Source organism: Piliocolobus tephrosceles, chromosome 14 (assembly GCF_002776525.5).
Source record: "Piliocolobus tephrosceles isolate RC106 chromosome 14, ASM277652v3, whole genome shotgun sequence".
Classification (NCBI taxonomy): Eukaryota; Metazoa; Chordata; class Mammalia; order Primates; family Cercopithecidae; genus Piliocolobus; species Piliocolobus tephrosceles.
In genome coordinates, this window is record NC_045447.1 from 64,096,600 (window position 1) to 64,120,426 (window position 23,827).

The window sequence follows — 23,827 nt, forward strand, 5'->3', positions numbered from 1 at the left end:
ACAAGTAGAAAGGCATTCTCTGTTCATGAATTGCAAGACTTAATATTGTTAAAATGACAATACTCCCCAAATTGATTTATAAATTCACCACAGTAGCTTTCAAAATTCCATTGCCTTCTTTTGCAGAAATCACAAGCTGATCCCAAAATTCACATGGAATTTTATGACAGAACTTGAATAGTCAGAACAATCTTGAGACCTCAAAATCTCACATTTCTCAATTTCAAAACTTAATAGAAAACACAGTCATCAAAACTCATGGTACTGATATGACGAGAGACATACAATTCAACGGAATAGAATTGAGAGTCCAGAAATACACATCTATAGTCAATTGATTTTCAAGAGGAATATGAATGATTCAACATGATCATTCAATGGGAAAAGAACAGTCTTTTCAACAAATAGTGCTGGAATAATTGGACTGCCATATAAAAGAATGAAGTTGGGCCTTTACATGATAGAATATATAAAATCTATTTTATATGGACTAAAGACCTAAATGTAAGAGCTAAAACTATACAATTCTTAGAATAAAACACAGGGGAAAGCTTCATGACTTTGCATTTGGACATGGATTATTAGGTATGAGGCCAAACACACAAGCAGCAGCAAGAAAAAAACAATTAGATTTCATCAAATTGTAAAACTTCTGTTCACCAAAGGACACTATCTAAATATAAGGTAAAAAGATAACCTACATGATGGGAGAAAATGTTTTCAAATCATATACATAACAAGATTCTAGTATCCAGAATATGCAAAGAACTCTTAAAACTCAACAACAAAAAGACAATCAACCCGATTTAAAAATGGGCAAAGGATGTGAGGAGACATTTCTCCAAAGAAGACAAATAATCAATAATCACATGAAAACATGTTCAACATTGTTAGTCATTAGGAAAATGCAAATCAAAACCACAGTGATATACTATATAATAGCCACTAGGATGGCCATTAACAAAAATTGAAACTAACAAGTGTGAGCAAGGATGTGGAAAAATTAGAATGCTTATCCATAATGGTACAGATTTAAAATGGTGCAGTCACTGTGGAAAACAGTTTTGTGGTTCCTTAAAAAGTTATCAAAGTATTTGTTATATGATCCAGCAGTTCCACTCCTAGCTACATACCTAAGAGAAGTGAAAACAGACCTTCAAACAAAAATTTTTACACAAAATTTCACAACAGCATTCACTATTCATAATAACCAAGAAGTGGAAACAATCCAGTGTCCATCAGCTGATGAATGCCTAAACAAAATGTGGTATAACTATACAATGGCATATTATTCAGCCATAAAACGGAATGATGTATCAATAAATGCCACAACATGAATGACCTTTGAATAAATTATGCTAAATGAAAGAAGCCAGACATCTAAAACCACATATTGTATTATTCCATTTACATGAAATGACCCGAACAGGAAAATCCATAGAGACAGAAGGCAGGTCAGTGTTTGCTGGGATGTAGGGGAAAGGGATGTAAGAAATAATTGCTTCTTGGGTACTGGGTTTCTTTTGAAGTGATGTAAATGTTCCAGAATTAGCTGTGATGGGTGCACATACTGAAAGCCACTGAACTGTGCACTTTAAAATGGTTAAGCTGGTGAGTTTTTTTCAAAACAAGTTAAACAGTTTTTGATTTTCCAAAAAAATAAAAAGCGGCCAAAACTTCAACTCAAGAGAGAAGGGTGTGTTTTTAAAAATGCAACTCATGAAAAGTTATGATGATTTTGTTTCTTCTTGTTCTTACGTTTCTTATCTCCAATACCTTGATATTGCCCCCCCCCAAAACAGTGTATTATAAAATTAAGTTCTGACCTACATTAAAAACGGGCATAAAAATATATATCTAAATGAAATTAATATAAAACTTACATTTCTTTGAAAAAAAAAAAAAACTGTTTTTTAACTGAAATGACTGACCTTCCTTATTAAATAGTTACCAGTCCCAAATGGAATTTTGAAAATAATATCTAATCAACTGTTCTGTGTAATACAGTTGTAGTATTTGAAAAGTTGAATGAAATGGGTTGCTTAAAAGCTAACAAGTATAAACAAAATGTAATTGTTTTTCCTAAAAACAAATATGTTCAGATTAAGTTCCTTAACATCCAAGAAAAGAAATAATGTCTGCAGGAAAACAAGTTCTTTCTTCTATTTGATTAGTGTCAGAAGTTACTATTAAAATTCAACTCAGTGGGTAAGACTTAGTTTTATTCTAGAATGAATGGTACCAACCTTGAAAACACATATGTTTAAAACAGTAAGAAATATAAATAGTCATACTATTTTACTATGCACAGTAAACTTTGCTAAAGAGTTTGGATGTATCCATATCGATTTTTACCATCCTGTGAAAGAGCCTGGACCCTCCTTCCATACTACTCTTTGTTTCATCAAAGACAGTAAAATGCCAATGGAAAGTCCAAGGCAGCCAGAAAAATAAACCTACTGAACTCTGGCATGAAGACAGGTGGGTGTGCATCTTCCCGAGACCTTCAGAGGACTCTCTGGGCCACCTCCTTATCACTCATTCATTCTCACTCATACTTCACAGAAAAGAGAATTATCTCCAATTATCTCTCCTAAGTTTTCACTTCAAGCTTGAAAAGTAATAGATAATTTTAAAACCACTATATTAATAGAATTTTCTAAAGACGTAAATCAAAATAATTAACTACTAAATCTGAAGAGAGAAAAAGCCATAAAGCAAAAGTAAATCTACAATGGCTACAGACCAGCTTTACAGACAGCTTTCTTTCCGTATGACACAAAAATCAAAAGATGAACTACAACTGAAGAACTGTATGATTCTAATCATCCTGCTGCAATCAGTCTTTATCATATTTAAATGATATATTTTGTCATTTTCATAAGAAAAGAAGAAGGTACAACATTTACATTTCATATTGGTGATGGTTTTTCCCTGATGTCAAAGTTCATTCCCCAAGTTAGCTGCTGTCTAACTCTTTTTTTTCTCCGACTGGGATGATGAAAAACCAACTGGATTTCAAAGTCAACATTAACTATATAAAAGGGTGTGCCACGTATATGACGTAATTGACTTTTCTATACACCAAGTTCAAAAAAACATACCAAAGATGTCTCTTTCACTGCAAATCTAAATTTCAGATTTGTGGCACATATAAATTTAATGTGACTATATTTAAACAATACTGACTAACTAAACTTTTTTAAATGGGAAGGGGGAGAAATCATAGTTTCAAAGAAGCTTAGGAAATAGCACTCAGATTATTTTTCTTTTCCAAAATACTTTTGTTAACATGAAATAATGCTGGTCACTTTCAAAATACAAAAGAATACAGGGGCCCGTTGTTTTTAAAATGTTAAAATGCATTAACTATTAATTTGCTAATTTTTATTTAATATGTCCTTCAAAAAGTTAGTTTTAGGGTATTTTAAGTGACTTATAAAATGATATTATATAAAAAATTTATTTACAAGGTTATTCTAAATATGATTAATTCATAAACTCCACATATCTTTAAAGTACTTAATGTTTGCATTTCCAATAATTTGCCTATCAGACAGTAGCAGAAATACATAAATAATGTTTCTCTGCTTTTGAATGATGAAATAACGAACACATCTTTCAATGCAGAGTGGAGTGCTAACAAAACACATGGTCAGTAAATATATTATGTTTTTACAAATATCATAATATTTTTATTATGCTGCTCATCACTGCAAATTAACACTCAGAGTTTATCATACAGGAGTAATCAAATTTGAAAACAATAGAATATATTAAATAATTAAATTTCTACTTTAAGAATATATTCTTACAAGAAAGAAAGAAAATTTCAATTTGAATAACATTACTACCTAGTTTACATATATGAGTATTACTAAATAAAATACATGCTTCTCTCCATACATATATATATAGGACTGTTGGTTTAAGAGTGGTAAGAGGTTAGACAATGTGGTCAAACATTTCATCATTATGAGACATATAAGAATTTTAATGACCTTTGCTTTGTTCAGCAAAGACCGCAAATAATTTCAACTACAATTACACCAGTTTGGGGAAACCACTATTTTCATAGTCTTATTAAATATATAAAGTGAATTCTGAAAAAAGCATGCAATATAGCACTATGTAATGGAAATTTCCAGTCATCTGCATAGCATCTTTTTGTTAATTTATTTTTTTAAGTTACAAAATGAATTAAAATACTTTGTGGCTAATAAAAATAATGACTAGGTGTCATGATACAAATTGAACAATATTAAAGAAAAATTACAGTACCTTGTGAAGCGTATTTTCTACTGCTCTCATGTGATTTGCAACACATTCTTTGTCTCTAGAAAAAATAAAAGAAAGATTAAGTGTTAGTAAAACTCAAACCTTACTACAACTGCTACACATTTTACTATAAGTCACTAGTATTAAAAAGTAAGGGTCTGATATCATTGTTCTCCTTTTATTTTTTTAATTTATTTTACCTTTTTAAATTTTGATTTTTAATTCATTGTTCTCCTTTTAAATGTACAAAAACTAACCATATTCACTGACATATTTCCACATTTAACACATATCTTAAATTTTGTTGCCTGTCCTAAATCGGGGTAGGGGAGAGTAAAAAGGTAAAAAAAGTGAAAAACAAAGAAAAAAATTACAATTACATTACTGATCATTTAAAATGTGCTGTAAATGATAAAACTTCATTCCTCGATTTCTAATGAAAAAGACTTTAAAAATCTTAGTGATGGGGATATATAATAAATGACCATACTATGCAAAATAGTATTTTCCTTTCTACACAGTCTTTTTATGCTATAATAATTACACAGAAAACTCCTCCGTGACTTGTCTAGGAATATGCAAAGTTACTAGTTTCTCCTATCAGCCTAGTATATTCAATTTAGCCTTCATAATGAAATAAAAAGTTTGAATGAAAATACTGAAGATAAAAATCTAATTGTAAATTGAAATTGAAAACTGTAAATAATGTATTAGTTCTCCAGATTTCAAATTAGCTTTCTTTAGTTTTATAAAAACATGTGCCCATGGTCACAGATCATAGACATGTCAAAATACTGAATTAGCAGCACTGTTTTGAAAATACAATTTGAATCTGGAGGTTTTATAAGCCTATTTTCATTCATCTCAGAATTTTCTCAGTGCTATAAGACTCACTGGAAATTACCTGGGCTAAGCCTCTCATATGACATGATGAAACTGGGAGTGAACAGTAACAACAAAAACTGATTCACTCAAACTTATATTTTAAAAAATGACAAAAATATACATCTTATATGGTGGTGCAATATTATACAGCTTTACAATTTCCCAAAAAACTATCAGTGGTTATTCAAATATGTCAATATTTTGGCCTTATGTCAATTCATGTTTTCATTATGTTTGAGTAATGTCACAAACCCAGTGGCAAAGCTTATGAATATCTGAAGATTGCGGATTCCTTGTTCAGTGATTTATACACATTCTGTAGTTTACAGACTATATTCATATTTGATGATATTTTATGCTTGTTTCTCTCAAAAAATATTTAATATACATATATTTTTGCAAGTAAAGAAATTCAGAATTCTAAACTTAGAAAACACTGCGTTTATCAAAATTAGATGTTTCTTTATTCCTTGAAAACAGATTTTCTTTAAGCCATGCTGTTGCACAAAGAACTGTCTTACAGTATTCCATGAAATTTGATATGAGGAACAAATAAAAATGCCCAAGAGAACTATTCAATGTGAACTTCATAATGTATGTCAACTTGATTACCTGGTTTCAAAAAAAAAAGGAAAGAGATTTTCATCACATTTACATAGTGGTCTACTCTGAAAACTGTATATTTTTCTACTTAAAGTATTAGAATATACAGCTATAAAAATTAAATGAGTTTTCATGATCAATGTTTTATTGTATTTTTTAAATGCTATGATACATATGCTGATTGTATGCTAACATTTCTTTATGGAAATATTACTTGCAATATTAGTATATAATAATATATGCAGAGCAAACTTTTAGAGACAGTGAGGCAGAAGAGAATAGGAATGTATAACAGAAGATACTATGAAAAACTTATAAATAGAGTCTTACATTTCACATTAATAAAAAATAGTTTCTAACATGTAACACTACAATGGAGCCCAAAATAAGCATAATTAGAGGTTTTATATAAGCTTATACTTTTCTGAGGTTTCTCAATAAAATATATATTTAGTATGTTAAGAGTTTTTCTTTTTTGAGGATATATCAGAGAATTTCAAAGAAAGACAGCTGTACTTTTGTTTTCTAACACTGTATTATCCAGGGCTAAAACCCGGAGCATGAAAGTAAGAATTGATCTTTTGTCTGTTTTAAGTGATCTCCCCAAGGTCCAAATGCTCACTTGGCTGCCATGCGGAGGGCACTCTCTGCATCATGGATGTTCTCCTCTAGTCGACGCTTGTCCTGCTCCAGCTGGGTAAGATGTCTATTGAGCTGACGCAGAGATTGATCTTTTCTTCTCAGCTCCATCTTTGCCTCGGAGAGACTCTGCAAGCAGACAGAAAACAGAGTTACTTGTCAGCCCTGATAATTAACTTCAATTTATGCCATAGGCTATTAAACAAAGAAGAATAGAGACTGACTGAGAAGTAGACTTGGGTCATTACACATCAAAGTTTAACAAATTTTCTGCAAAAATTTTATATACTTACTAATTAGAAATGATAGAACTGATAAGATTTTGGAAAATGTTTGGTTACAAAATACAGTTCCATTTTATTTTTTAAAATACTGCAAGGCAAATAAATTGTATTTTTACTAAAAATAATCTGATTATAAAAATCTCAAGTTGTACTTTCTTTTAATGATGAAAAAATAAAGTTTTCAGGGTAGAAAGCACACGAAATTTAGAGTCAATTTTATTCTAAATAGAACTAGAGTTAAGAACTATCGTATGCCCAAACTATGCATGTGATTGAGAAAACGATAGACCAGGATATCTATAAGAAAATGGTAAACCCAAGATGAAACAGTACCACCACTATCTTTATAAATACATAGTTAGGTGGCTATAGACATTTCAGCAAACAAACAAATTGGACTCCAAAATAAAATTCACTGCTTCCCAGTAAATAATTCTGACATCAAGGATCGCAACACAAATAGGATCAACATGTTTCAACTAATAAAGTTATAAATAATACTTGCATTCAGAATTATTTGTATTCCACAAATATTTTCTTAGTCACAGAAGTACAAAATCTGTTGATTTATATTTGCTATCTACTTTAATTTGAAACATTTACTTAGCGCAAAAATTTCAAGATGCAATTGCACAACTTTATATTGCAGGCTTAGAATCAGAAGCTCACAACTGAGAGAAGTATTTTTTAGACCTCACTTAAAATTCTAGGATGTAAAATATTACAGGGATCAGAGGATCACTTAGCACTAAAAATCTTCTTACTCCTTTGCCTAAAAAATTTCTAGAGTAAGCTTATCAAACAGTTTTTGATTAAATTTGTTGGATGGTGAGCTAAATAATTGACTGAATACACATAATTTTTTCTTCTTGCTCAGTTTAGCCACACATTAACATCCACACTGTGCTTCAAAAACCTAGTAAAGAATAAACAAAAGGTTATAATTTCATGTGTAAAACTCTTCTAACAGTATTCTTTCAGTGCATTCACAATGGGTAGTATTAAAAAAATGAATAATATAAAAACTCAAGCTGCGTACATGCTAAACCAATCAATTCCCTCTAACTGCTGGTGAATTGAAAGCCATTATCAGTCAAACCAGGTATTTTAAAACGTTAAAAGTTTTAAAATTCACTTTTCAAATAGTCAAGTTACTGTCAAACAAATATAAATAAAAAAATTAAACAAACTATGACTGCTTATGAGACATTGTATTTTGTTTTAAATCTTCACTATTAACAGATCTTCACACACGTTGCACCACAGAAATAGTCACTGATTCAAACCAACTTTAAAAACATGGCAAAGAATAAATTTTTAAAACCACGCTAAACCTACTAATTTTGCACCAATGCTAAGATAAATGCACTAAAGCATCATGAACGTTCTTTATTTTAAAAAGTAAAATCCTTTTGAAATCCTTTTAAAGTCAGCATTTCTGACATCTTTCAAGCAACAAAAAAACAATTTTTCAAATATGAAGATCAAACTAATGGTCCACCACCAGTTATGGATAAAGCTTGAATTCTTCCAACAAAAACAATACACTTGTGCCAATCCATTCAAATTCTTCTGCTCAGTAACTCTTATGACTAGAGGTGCATATTTGTGAGGGGACTATCCAGCATTCAGTATATTATCTCTAACCTTATACAGATTGAAGCTTGCTGATCCAATCTGAGGGAATCCATGACTTTGAAACCCACACTTGACTTTTCAACCATCCTATGATATCCTTTCAAAGGAGATATAACTCATAACTTAGAATTTCTACTACATAGCTAAATCTTCTCATTTCCATTCTTTCATTTTCATGTCTCAGGGGCAAACGACAGGAGTCATCAAACTCTTCTAAAGCTTACACTATTTCAAGGGCATAGAAAAGAAACAAAAAGTGGTATAAAGAAAGCGATATAATTCACACTTCCTTGAGTATGAAAACAAAAAGATAATATAGTTTTTTGGAAAAAAGATCATAACTTATAGAATTCTCATTTGAAAAGAGGAGAATGATATCATGAAATACATCAGTGGGCCCTAAGATTGATGGGGATGGGTGTAAAACACCAAGACACAAACCACGATTCAAGAATATGTCTTTTCCCTAATACCTAATCTTTTTTAAATAACAAAAACAGAATATTTAAAAATCCTAACACTGAGCTTTAAAGAAAAATACATTTGTGTACATATATATGTACATATCATATATATATTTACAAATATATATCCATATATCACATATAATTTTAAATTCAGTTTTTCTTTTCTCCTGTTCAGACTGATCTAATTAAAACCCATGATAAACTTTATGGACTCTAATATTTCCAACTGAATGACTGAAACCAAGAGGGTGCGCCTCTAGGCAGCAAGGCAACAATGATAAGCAGCAGGTTAGCCACTAATTTCTCAACCAGGGTAGATTGTGAAAGTGTGATGTTCTGATATCCAAGAAACTGTTCAGGAGAGAATAGGATAAATCAAGTTTAATAACTCTGCTCCTAATTGTTCCCCCAATGCTCAACTCTAATTACTTGGAGAACTCTCCCGACTGTCACCTGATATTAAGTTGTTGGAGGCTGAGCCTGGAACAGCGAGATAATCAATAAACATTTAGTGGGGAGAAGAATGAAGATCCTGTTAAGCAGTGGGAACCTGCAGCACCCAAAGCCCTTCTGCTCATGAGAAAACCTACGGGACAGCCATAGTGATTGCAAAGCAATAATCCAAAGCACTGTTTTTAGGCCTTGAGGCCTTTAAGCAACAGTACATTTGCGGAAAAAAGGTTAACACGGTCACCCTAATTACAGCCCACTTTCACATACTTCATATATAAGTGAAGACAAGCCAATTAGGTAGAAAGGAAGATAAGGGAAGTTTTATTTGTATACTAATTAAACCCCTGATGAAATTAAAGGAAAAACATACAGCTCTGTAATTGTGTCTGAGAAAGGTCACTTCAGGTTCAGTTATCAGAACAGCACAGCCTTGAGATATTTCACTTAATCCACAATACAGCCCTCATTTTGTACTCAGGTCTTAATATTTACCAAGAAGAAAAATTCAAAGCCTGATATGAATTTATCTTTAAACAGTGTTGCGAACAATTTTAGCTGTTAGAAAGTTAAGGCTAGATATGATAACAAGAGTCTTTTAAAGAGCAGAAAAAAATATTCTACCTACACAAGAACCAATGTTACAATATTATTTATCAAAGATTTCCAGTTTTCATTTTAAATCCAAAATGTTTTAAAGTGAATTTTTACAATGGTATTCCAAAATGACTGTATTTCAAAAGCTATTATATAATATCTTTATTGCATTTCTTTTTAGATAATGATGTCATTGCTTACCTTCATTTTCTCTGTTAAGGAAAAAAAAACAATGCTTTCATTTAACTACTCCTGTTAGAAAATACTAACATTTTATTGTTTCCTGAAATGATCATGAAAAGCTATCTACTATTAATAAAAGCCAGCAAGAAAAGTACGGATACAAAGGAAGTAGTCAAGTATAGGAAAAGCTTAGGAATAGAATACATGGTAGATGTGAAAATTAAATGACCCACACATTTTTTAAATGTATTTTTTCTTATCCATAGTTTCTGAAGTTTCTATAATAAGCATGTGCTACTACTGAATAACAGCAAAAATTATTTTAAGTCATACATAATTTTATATTTCTAAAGCTTCAAATGTTTATTAAGGTAATTTTTAATTAATTATAAAATAAATTGAAATTCTATTACTTCACACCTATGAAAACATTTTGTGCAATGAAAATTTTTTTAAATAACAGCTCTATTGAGATATAATCCACATACTAAACAATTCACTCCTTTAAAGTGTACAATTCAGCATGTATTCATAGAGTTGTATAACTATCACCAATGGAGGTCTTTTTTGAAGTAAAATTCTTTAGAAAAAAAAACTTTATCAAAACAATGTGGCTATCTAAATACAGTATCTCTCATTGTTTCAGCAAACTCTAGTTGAAAACTGCATAAGAGATACAAAGTGTATCATTCTGTTTAGAAATGGTTTTTGAAATAAAAAATTTATGAAATGAATTCCCTGAATTGGAATATTTAATTAATAAATGTGGTACAGTACAAACATTAAAGTTATCTTAAAGGGTATGCATATCTCTTCAACTAAGATTTCTGGATGCCAAGCGAATCACCCAACATAGTTCTTTCTCATAAGGGTACAGTATAGCAGTGCTTTAGACCATTAGGCCGCTAGGAAGACCAAGCCCCAGGGGATATTGCTTTTATAGATTTTCTTTTGTCTAATGGGAAATATCTATGGATCTACATTCCTACACACTAAAAGCTAATGGCTTATTCAATTTGGTATAAAAAGTTAGTCATACAAAATGAAAGGAAAGACAACAACACAAGTGTTATAAGAACTAGGCTACATTCCTGAGTCGGGGGAAAAAATAGAATATTTAAAGAAAAATAAACTTATTGCTGTCTGACTATTTCTTTAAATAAACATCTCTAGATTACAATAAATTTAGTTTGAAAGCTTAGTAAAATTAATGTTTAAAAAGGAAATAAGGCTATTTTCAGCCCTACTGTTACAACAACTAAAAAATTACATTAATTAATAATTAATTATATACTTGCTAGGTGGATCAAACTGTACAGGTTGTCACAGAAACCACAAACATAAAATGATATAACACCCAAATTTACAAAAGGGCTGGGTAAGCAAGTTAGGAATGAAACTAAAGAATAATATATTTTATAATAAAGCCCGAAAATCTGTAAGATAAAACAATTAGGGCCGGGCACAGTGGCTCATGCCTGTAATCCCAGCACTTTGGGAGGCCGAGGCAGGCAGATCACGAGGTCGGGAGATTGAGACCATCCTAGCTAACACGGTGAAATCCTGTCTCTACTAAAAAAAAAAAAAAAAAAAATTAGCCGGGTATGGTGGCGGGCACCTGTAGTCCCAGCTACTCTGGAGGCTGAGGCAGGAGAATGGCGTGAACCTGGGAGGCAGCGGAGCTTGCAGTGAGCAGAGATCGCACCACTGCACTCCAGCCTGGGCGACAGAGTGGGACTCCATCTCAAAAAAAAAAAAAAAAAAAAAACACACAATCACAAAAAAATTAGATAATTTACAATAAAAATACAACAATAAAAGATGTTGGTATATAGTACAGTTCATATTTGAATAAATTTCGATCTTGGTATCCTATATTTTATATGAGGAATTTAACTATAAAGTTATGTAATTTAAAGTAATCTTCCTTAGGGATACTATCTTCTATTGTTTTCTAGTAATGTAGGTGACATATTAATAAACTGAAGCTGAAGCTCAAATAACTTACCCACTTTCAGGGTTAAATAAATGGCAGTCCTAGTTAGAACTCACATGTCTAGTAAGACAACAGATGTTAACGTATCCTATAAATGGTAAAAGACTACACAAATATAAAAGACATGGTTAATATAATAATTACACTTCTACATGTAATGTCATTACAGAGTGTTCTTTAAATCTCCACCTATATATGACAACTTATGAGGGTCTATACTATTTCTGCCTCATTTATTTACTTACATATATACACACAAATATGTATAATTTTTAAAATCATTTTATCACACTTGAAAAAGATAAAAGGAAATTTTAACAAAGAAAAGTATAAAACACGTTACTTTTATAAACAGGCCATGTGACAGATGATTAACAACAAATGGGGCAAATGGGCAATGAAAACTCACCTTAAAAATTTCCAAGTATCCTATAAGATTTCGTTGTATAATACCTCATGATTATCTGTACCTTATTCTCACATATGCCTTTGAAAATGTCTTCCTAAATGGTGTCAATATAAAATAAAAAAGCTAATTCTTCCCAGTAAACTAACTGAAAGTGATCAATAATAAAATATAATGGGATAAAAAGCAACTTCATAAAAGTATTCAAAATATATTGAATGCTATTTGTTCTAAGCCTCACATATAAAGCACAAAACTCTTTGTGATAGACTAAACATATTAGATAACAGTGGGAAAGAAATAGTTAAAACACATTTTAAATGACAAAAAAGAAAAAAAAGGAGGATAGTAAAGAGAACTACAAAAACCCTCTCAACTGGAAAATATACTCAGAAAAGTACAAAACAGACAAGTGGTAGCTAGATTTACTGTGACACACAGCATGTAAGCAGTAACGTGGTAGTAATGTTTTCTCAGAGTATAAAGCAAACTGCATTTGGCTGCACTGCAGACCTCAAGACACAGAACTACCTGCAAATGACAACCATCATGATGCTGCTATAACAAAATCATCTCTTATATGACCTCTACATTCTCTTAGCAAATATCTAAGAAATACAAGGGGACAGAATACACACGGGCCCTTCTGTTGGACCATACCAGCTATAGCATACTCAAAAACTTGGCAGAGCTAACAACCCCAGCTATGTAGAGGTCCAAAAAGTTGCTGAATTCCCTGGCAATATTTTAAGTGAGTCAAGCTATGAATTAAGTTGTAAAAAACTATCATTTAGAATTCAAATGCTGTTTTAAAATCATTTGAGAATTACCTAAAACAAATGTCTGAGAATTTGAAAAAATGTGAATAATTTATAAAGGGCTTCATATAGTTGGGTTTCTAACATTTAAATAAAAAACTATTGAAAAAGCTTTCAACTTCGAGAATTGTTTTGGTGATATAATTGAATAATAGGGTAAATACACCTGTTAATAATTAAAATACTATTACATTAATATTTTCACTGTACTACAAAATTTAAATGGCCATTATTTAACGTGAATGTTATATATTAACTACTTTTAATAAAAGTAAATCAAATACCAACTCAATAAAATTCAATTATTTAAGAGAATCTGAAGGTCAAATTTAAAATTGGGGAAATAAATTTAGGTTATTTTAGACTTAAATGTAAATAAAACAAAGTTTTGAGTGTTTTCTTAAAATTTATTCATTGGATGACTTTTTGTGCATTAAGTATTTTACTACTGATTTCTATCTTAATTTTAGAAGTACGTCTACAGGGGAAGAAATTCTGGACAGCAAATGTTTGCTATGGAGAATGTTCCACATATTTTCTTATACACGTAGGACAGTGCCTCTCATATTGTAACTATTCAACAAATGCTGGCCATTATAACTGCTGTTGTTATTTCTCCTACAATCACTACGGGGAAAAATTACTTGAGTAACAACTAAGTACCATTATTATCATTATAACTCATGCATTTTATAATTACACTAGTTTATTTGATTCTTTATAATCCAGTGAGGTATATACTATTACCATTTTTGTTTTACATGAGAAAACTAAGAATCAGAGAAGTTATTTCCCCAAAGTCAAGGAACTAGTAAATAGGTTTATGCCAAATGTGAGCCCTTCTTCTGAATCTAAAACCTTCTTCTAAACTCTGTACTACAGTAGTATTAGTAACAATGTCTTCAGATTTTCCATAAAATCTACTAACTGGTAAATCACCATGGAAATGTAAAACCAATATTTCTCTTATTTATCAAACTCCATAAAGTCAGCAAGTTACTTTAATATACTTAAATGGTTGTTTTCTACCTATATTAAAGTCCAATAAGAGCTTCAGTATTATTTAAGGATACACTTTCAACATCAAAAATTGAAGAATGCACAACTCAAGATCCCTTGTGTGAAAGTAGGATCACTGTCATCACTTATTAAATGTACTAATAAAAAAATAAATATTTGTAAAGAAATGATGAATTCTACAGCACTCCATTGTAGTATAGAATTTTATATAATTCAAGACACATTGGGCTGTTGCTTTTTTTAACCTTTCAAAAAGCAATGGACTTAAATATCTTTCCTTTATAAGTTAGCAACAACAGCACTTAACTTTCCCTGTAGATCTTAAAATTTGACTGCCTAGCACAGTATCACCTTTCTAATATTTGTAACAGCAACCCACCCTATCACAACAGTATATCAAGATATCAAGCTCAATAATACAGCACCTGTAGCTACCTCTCCCTAGTTAGGGAGATCTTATCTGCTATGTAAGAAGACACTTATGTGCCTAATTTAAATAAAAAATGTCATCTTTAAAAAACTGGTATCCAGTTGGGCATGGTGGTGAATGCCTATAATCTCAGCACTTTGGGTGGCTGAGGTGGGCAGGCTGCTTAAGGCCAGGAGTTCAAGACCAGCCTGGGCAAAATTTGAAGAGGATGCCTGAATTAGTGGACTCCCAACTCCCATGCTTCTTTAAACTGGAATTTGCTTTAATGTTTTCTATGAACTTTTGTATAAGATTTTGTTTAAAGAAAGGGTTCTTTGGCTCAATATACTTGCCAACTATTGTAATAGAAAGCCATGAGAAGCTTCTGAAGGATTCTAGGCTGTGAAGCAACCTTCTCTGATCTGTTTGGGAATCACATATATAAACTATAATTGTCTAATTAAAGAAATACAAGAGGTCATTCTGGCTATATCGTGATAGCTCATTTAAATCTTCAGTGGAATTCTAACCAAGGTTTAATACGATTTCACCTGTGAGTAAAAGATACAATGATATACTAAGTTAAAAATGATTTTAAAAGAACTGGCTTATAATTGTTTTCCTTAATATGATAGAGTATTATGTCAAAATTTACTTTTACATTACTCAGAGTATATATTAAATATTTACTTTCTATAAATGCACATTCTAGCCATATATTTTCTATTTCCATTAATTATTAAATCCTACAAGGTATTTGAATTATATGATAGAGAGCCATAAACCCTAAGTCAGAGCAGAAAAATATGATGGAAAGAATATTATTTTAGGAACACCAAAAAGTGGATTAACAATTGAACTCAGTGATTGTTTTCTAAGAAGAACTACACTATTTCGTCTATGGTTTTAAAATGTTTTCAGTTATTATGCTATGTTGTTTTGAAGTAAAAGAGGGTAGAACAAAGTTACCACTGGCAATAACCATTAAGTGAGATTTCTAAAAGGGTTGGTACCGGCTTTCCCATTGTGCAATAAATCATGAAAATTATTTTTTAACATATCTGAGTGAAATATATAATTTTTAACCACTCTTCACTTGTATTAATTAAAGAAAAAGTGAAGCTGAGTAATACAGAGTTGTTAAAACAAAGATGAAGGCTCACAACTAAACCACACTTTCAGCAACCATTGGAAGCTTATTCAAAGTACTGTTGGGACAAGGCAGAGGGATGGACTCAAGTCTCTGGGCAATTTCTTGAGGAATTGCGCTTAGGAAACCCCCTGTATTTGTTCAGGCAGTAACAGCTGAAAAATAAATATATATTCTAGGGAAGTAACATAGCAAAACATAGCATTTTATAGGTTTGCTTCAAATGGAATTTTCCTGTATGAGCGTATGTGTATATATGTACATGAATATATACATACTCAGTAAATAGTACCATTTTGGTTACAAAGAGCTTGCTATAAAATTAGTGTAATTTACACTTCTGATCCCTCTGTAACCAACCCATTCACCTGAGGAAAAACATAGTTGTTCTAACCTTCTAAATGAGCGAGATCGCCATCTCGTGGTGATGCCTTAAAATGTCAGGAATATGGCTTCTAAAGCCTAGAAAACGCTCTGTGGAATGTGGTAGACATTGAGTACATATTCTAGAACATTCAAATTTTCTTAAACAACAAACAGCATAATACAGGGAATAACCTTTTTCTTTTATACTTAAAAAAACCTCTAGAACAAGAAAGTAAAGCATCAACCAGACATATGGCTCCCGAAGATAAAGTATTTTCAACTCTACTGACCAAACTAGGGAAGAGGGCTGCGGATGTGAGAATGTAAAGTTACACCAAATTTGGCCAATGTGGCTATAACTAGAAAGCAGATTATTTTTATACATTATATAATGAAAAAGATAAGTTACTGCAGTAGATTTTATTATTGGTCAAACTATTTGTTCCACCTCCCAGAGGGGAAGTATATTCTCCTGTTCCACTGATACCCAACTTGATGATGTAAATTGGTGGTGTCCTTTTTGGAAAGAGGATTGTATATTCCCCGTCCTGTCAAAATCAGGAATGGTGAAGTTACTTGCCTTGGCCAATGAAATGTGACTGGAAGTAAAATGTCACTTCCTATCGGAGAAAAGATCATGTAGACACCTTTAAAACAAGACCGGCCAGGCGCGGTGGCTCACGCCTGTAATCCCAGCACTTTGGGAGGCCGAGGTGGGTGGATCACGAGGTCAGGAGATCGAGACCATCCTGGCTAACACAGTGAAACTCCGTCTCTACTAAAAATACAAAAAATTAGCCGGGAGTGGCGGCAGGCACCTGCAGTCTCAGCCACGAGGGAGGCTGAGGCAGGAGAATGGCGTGAACCCGGGAGGCAGAGCTTGCAGTGAGCCGAGATCATGCCACTGCACTCCAGCCTGGGCAACAGAGCGAGACTCTGTCTCAAAAAATTATAAAAATAAAAATACATAATAAAAAAATAAAACAAGACCAACAGCGTTCCAGACAAAGAACGGTCTATCAGCCTCAATCATAGGGTATGGACATATGAAGCAGCACACAGCTGACCCATGATGACTATGCATAGTGTGTGAGAAATCACTTGCTGTTGTAAGGCCACTGTTTAGAGTTATTTGTCACTGCAACATAGGAGAGGGTATCTTAACCCATTTTTCTACATTTGGCAATTTACTCTAATATTTATATAACCATGAAGTCATCAGGAGATACTTTAGAAAATCAGTGTCTAGGCTCATTTAATATTGGATCATTGGAAGAAGATATGAAGTTTAATTAAATATTAAAATCACAGTAAGTCATTTGAGACTTAGGTCAGTATGTAAATATGAGAACATTACAAAAAAATAATTTAATAATTTAAAGAATTGAAGACAACAAAATAAAGAGGGGTACAATACTGTAAAACATGACACTATTTTTAATATACATATGATAAATTACTATGCATGTATATATATGTAAATAGGTACACTTAAAAATATGAAAGGCATACACCAAAATAGTAATGAAAACACTTTTTTCTTGTATTTTTTATTACTTTCAATATAATATGTATAAACTTTATGTAATTGAAAATGCAACTGACAGGCACAGTGGCTCATGCCTATAATGCCAGCACTTTGGGAGGCTGAGGCAGGTGGACACTTGAGGTCAGAAGTTTGAGACCAGCCTGACCAACATGGTGAAACCCTGTCTCTACCAAAAATACAAAACTAGACAGGCATGGTGGTGCACACCTGTAATCCCAGCTACTTGGGAGGCTGGAGCAGGAGAATTGCTTAAACCAGGGGAGGCAGAGGTTGCAGTGAGCCAAGATCACACCATTGTACTCCAGCCTGGGCAACAAAAGCGAAACTCCACCTCAAAAAAAAAAAAAAAAAAAAATGTAATTGATACAATCTTCATAAGCTCAACTTTCATCACAAAATCTTAGTTTAAATTTAGATACAGGATATCATAATAGTAATTCAAACTGATTTTTAATGTGCTCTAGTAAACAAAGATAGGAAATTGCTCAGTTATATAACATTTTATCAAATGGTAAATAAATACAAATACATGTAATATGCAACTAAATTTAATCACTATAATTTATTCAATTCTTTGGGGGGGAAATATTTCAATGACCTGTTTCCCTCTAGGGAATAAACAGGGCCTTAGTATTTATTAAGCTAATAGTTACATCATAATACATACCCATCTGATTCCCAAGATTTTGTCAAATCCTCTCTCCAATTAAAGTTGCTTGTTTTTAAGACTTTTAGCCATGACACAGCTTAGAAATTCCAAATCAAAATTCTTCACAGATAAATGATTTTCTAAATTCCACAAGGACTCTATGTTCCTTGTCATGGGACAAAGATCAGAAAAACAGATGAGTTCTATTTCCATCACAGAAATGATCTGGATGATTTTGGTTTGCTTTGATACTCTGACTTTACCCCTAAAATAAGATAAAACCACCATAAAGTAGCATCTTGTTTCATCTATCACAGTGATTTTCCTTGTTGGCACCCTTAACAATAATCCTTGTAAAGTGCATATACCTCCCTAACCACATTTTGGCAATTGGCCAGGCTTTTGCTAGCAAAAGATAAAATTGACAAATATGCTTTACCCTTTGCAGTTTCAGGCATTCTAATTTCATCAAGGTTAATACTACTTTATACATTTTCTGGACTAAAACAGAAAATAATACTCGCCAGCACTCCATAAGATCAAAGCATTATAAAGTCATATTCATTGAGTAGCCTCTTAATTGTGAATATACTAAAATAAAATGCAAGTTGTTAAGATTAATAAATAATGGTGTTTTCCAAAATAACATCTTAAGTAGTGATATGATATAACAGTGCAATATTACTAAACTTCCAAATAAAACTTGAGCATGTTAATTAAATGTTTTCTATAAACAGAAAGGTACAATGATTTAGAATACATATCCCCACATGGAGTAAAATTACCTCTAAAATGAATTAAACATTGCCACTTAATCATGCTAGAAATATGAACATATAATTAGATACTTACCTCCAAAGACTTAGACATTTAAATTTATGCTCATTCTACTACAAATGTAATATTCTAAGGTTGGTTACTATGACTGACGACAATTAAATTAAATATTTCTGAAACAAAACCATTGCTGAGTCTCAGATTAATGATAACTAAAAATAATCATGCTCAAAAAGTGAATAAATTTTAATTAGTCCTTTAGGTTACAATGTACTATTTATTAATTTAAAATTGGGCCCACTGAAACAACAAGTATTTTCATAGTTAACCTTGGAATATCTGTAATTAAACTATACAGTCTGGGTCATTTTTGTAGTCCATTCAAAGAAAATAATTTTTCTAAGACAGAAAGTCTTACTACAGTATTGTCATTCTCAATAAATATCTCTGGGTTCAGGTCCTTGCTCCACTAATTACTAGCTCTGCAACTTGGGCTAAGTTAAACTCTCTGTGCCTTTGTTTCCTCATCTGCAAATGACAGGTAATAATATTTATCTTAAAAATTGTTTTAAAAGTTAGATGAGAAATTATTATCTGCAAATTATTTAGCCAAGTGGCAAGGAAATAAACCCTAGCCATTTTTATCTAATGCAAGGACAAATGCTAACATTTACATAGTCCCTTAAGCCTCCACATTGGAGGTTTATAAGTTTACAAAGAATCCTCATTGTAGTTAATAATAAAACAAACCACTAAAGCAAATACAAGTCATAAGACAATAAAATTGCATATTTCTATTAATAAAGCATTTTGGCATATTACCAATTCAACTAATTACAGAGAAAATTATTTAAAGAAATGAAAGACTTACTCAACAATGGCAAAAATCAACTTCAGTCACAGATTTTAAGTGACATAACATAAATGAATATCATTTACAAAATTCCAAATAGTTTACATATATTTGAATACTTCAGTTTCTAGATGGAAATGTATAAAGTCATGCACCACATAAGGTTTTGGTCAACAATGGACCATGTATACTACGGTACTCTCATGAGATTATAATGAGGCCGGGTGTGGTGGTTCATGCCAGCACTTTGGGAGACCGAGGTGGGCAGATCACCTAAGGTCAGGAGTTTGAGACCAACCTGGACAACATGGCAAAACCCTGTCTCTACTAAAAAGTACAAAAACAATGAGCTAGACATGATGGTGTGTGTCTGTAATCCCAGCTACTCAGGAGGCTGAGGCAGGAGAATCACTTGAACCAGGGAGGTGGAGGCTGCAGTGAGCCGGAATCACACCACTGCACTCTAGCCTGGGCAACAGAGCAGGATTCCATCTCAAAAAAAAAAAAAAGGTTATAATGAAGCTGAAAATTTCCTATCACCTACTAATGTCTTGATGATCCTGACCCTATGTAGAGCTAGGCTAACGTGTGTATTCATGTCTTAGTTTTTACCAAAAAAGTTTTAAACATTAAGAAAGGATTTCAAAAAGAGAAAAACACTTACTGAATAAGAATATAAAGAAAATATTTTTGTACAGCTTTACAATGTGTTTGTGCTTTAAGCTAAGTGTTCTAAAGGAGTCAAAAAGTATACAGTGTTTATAAAGTCGACAGCAGTATATAGTAATGTCCTACGTCTTCACATTTACTCACCAGTCATTCACTGAGGCACTCAGAGCAACTTCCAGTCCCTCAAGTTCCATTCATGGTAAGTCCCCTACACAGGTATATGAATTTTATCTTCTATACCGTATTTCTATTGTATTTTTTCTATGTTCACATAACACAAATCCTTACTACTGTGTTACAATTGCCTACAGCATTCAGTATAGTAACATTCTGTACAGGTTTGTAGCCTAGAAGCAACAGGCTTTACCATACAGCCTATGTGTGTAGAAGGCTATACTACATAAGTCTGTGTAAGTACATTTATGATTTTTGTACAACAAAATTGTCTGACTCAGTTCTCAGAGCATAGCCCCATCCTTAAATGACACATGACTGTATTTCAAATGAAAATGCAACCTCATTTAAGGAAGGCACATGCAGAGCTCAAATGCCAACCACAGCTGAATAAGGTCAAATTAAAGGAGAAAGGGATTTTACTTGTATTTCACCACTGGATGTCCACTGTAGATTTATTTAGCATTTCTATGGCATTTCACACCAAAAGTTTAAAAAATAAATTTTCTTATAGAATTAACTTTAACAAAAAGTAAAAGAAGATCATGGGAAAAGTTGATTGAGTTGAAAAATAAAGACACCCTAAGGAAAATTCCTTGTAAGTAGTACTTCTTTACCAAGAAAAAAAAAAAGTAAGAGGCTGGCGCAGGGGAAAAAAAAGAAATCAAAACCAAAATACTCAAATACTCTCTAACTACAAGGGACTTTAATATTGCAACAAAACCAAAGAAAGAAAGAAACCAAGAAAGGTCATACATGTTGATATTCAGGCTACCAGGAAAAATATGATTACAAACATTTTTTAAAAGGCAGTTTTGTAAGCCTATTGATTCCTTTTGCACATTTCAAGGTAAAGTAGTTACTTTATAGTTGACTCAATAATATTACAAAGATCTGTCAGGAGTCTGAATTTAATAAGAACCCTCTCTGTTTTTTAAAGAAAACCTAAAGAAAAGTTAAAGCTCAAAACTAACTGGAACAAATGGTATGCGAGTACATTTGCTTAACATGAAGTTCACTTCCGCAATAATCCCATTTTTCTTCTAAAGGACTGACTTATAATAAATCTCTCCTATTGCACTATAAATTCCAAGGTCACAGTCAAAGATGTTTATTAGTATAATTACAATGTAGAAAAAATACCAGTAAGATTCCAGTTCCAGGTTTCATACATTAATAGAATAAGAAAATCAAGAAAATGTCAAGTGTGTTTTAATTCTTCAGCTCTAAAGATTCCTAATGTGGTGCTCTTTCATTACATGATCTAATTTTTAGTTTCATTTGCATTTTATCTTTGAAGCTGCTAACATTTTTTCAAACACTTACAAAGTACAGTTTTGTTATTATAAAAATTAAGGGCCAGGTGCAGCAGCTCACGCTTGTAATCTTAGCACTTTGGGACGCTGAGGTGTGCAGATCACAAGGTCAGGATTTTAAGACCAACCTGGCCAACATGGTGAAACCCTGTCTCTACTAACAATACAAAAAAAAAAAAAATTAGCCAGGCATGGTGGCGGGCACCTGTAGTCCCAGCTACTCAGGAGACTGAGGCAGGAGAATGGTGTGAACCTGGGAGGCGGAGTTTGCAGTGAGCCGAGATTGCACCACTGCACTCCATCCAGCCTGGGCAGCAGAGCGACACTCCGTCTCAACAACAACAACAAAAAAATTAAGATATGGCCATAAGAAAAGAGGTAGAAAAAGTCAAAATTGCTGAAGAGCCGAAAAGAACTCATTTACAACATAATGCATTACTCAACTTTACAGGCATTCTTCAACAGGGTCTCTATGTTCAATTTCTAAATACTTAAGATTCTTACAATTCTTAAGCAATTGAAAGATTCTAACCACCCTTAACCAGTGTTTGAAATCTATCTCTACAGAACTGTAAATATGCATAATACCAATAGATTCTTGATTATCCTTCAATATCCAATGGCTTTACTTTCTACTCTCAAAAATGAGCAATCAGTATTTCCAAGAAAAAGAGTTTTCCTATCTCTTTTTTGGCATTATGGTTAAAGACTTTGGGTGCACTGTTCCACATGGTAAAGAGGATTGCATTAAATGAGAATATCTAACTCTCTATGTCTGAACTTCCTATTATTAGGGACTTTACTATCACTAGAAACTGAAAAGGCCAGACAGCTGTTTTACGGTTTTGTTTGTTTGAGGGGAAGTCTGTTTCTTAGTATGCTTTCCTCTAATAAGCATCAAATAGTAGTATAAAAGTTAAAAAATGAATATCCTGCTTTCTTCTGTAACTGGAATAAGATATGAATTATAATACTACAGGGGTTATTTATGAAACCTCTGCTGGTTATAACACTTAAAACTAAAATAAATCTCAACAGGTCATCTAGATCAGATGAGTCTTTCATGTCTTCCTAAAAGTTTCCACCACCATAAAAACAAACAAAAACACTTTCTCATAAGGATATTTAATTTAAACTAAATATTCCATTGATGCCTTAGTAACTTAGGAAAATACAAAGCTATCTCAAATGGCATTCCAGCAAGGATTTTTCTGGGTACTACCAGTTATTGCCACTGCTTGAGGAACACTGACATGAATCTCAACAAATCACAGGCACACCAACTTTGCTACTGAAGAAGACAGATTATCAGTAGTAATCTCTTTTATTCAGCAGCAAGCTACTATTATGCTATAATTATGGCAAATACCATATTTGCTACCATTATTGCACTTTTTTTTTTTCAGCAGGGTCTCACTCTGCTGTCCAGGCTGGAGTGCAGTGGCACAATCGTGGTTCACTGCAGCCTCAATCTACTGGACTCAGGTGATCCTCCCACTTCAGTTTCTTGAGTAGCTGGGACTACAGGCACATGTAACCACACGTGGCTAATTTTTTTATTTTTTATTTTTTAGTAGGGATGGGATTTTGCCATGTTGTCCAGGCTGGTCTTTAACTCCTGGGCTCAAGCAGTCCTCCCACCTCGGCCTCC

At 32.5% G+C, this 23,827-nt stretch overlaps 1 protein-coding gene across 1 annotated transcript in view; it reads right to left on the minus strand.

The window, feature by feature from the left end:
• Window positions 1-23,827, minus strand: part of CCDC171 (coiled-coil domain containing 171) — a 288,764-nt gene that overhangs the window by 22,065 nt on the left and 242,872 nt on the right. Inside the window, exons 22-23 of the mRNA XM_026453886.1 lie at window positions 6,389-6,534; window positions 4,282-4,336 (exon numbers count right to left, since the gene is read on the minus strand). Of these exons, the coding sequence (XP_026309671.1) occupies window positions 4,282-4,336; window positions 6,389-6,534 (201 nt within the window). The remainder of the gene's footprint in view (window positions 1-4,281; window positions 4,337-6,388; window positions 6,535-23,827) is intronic.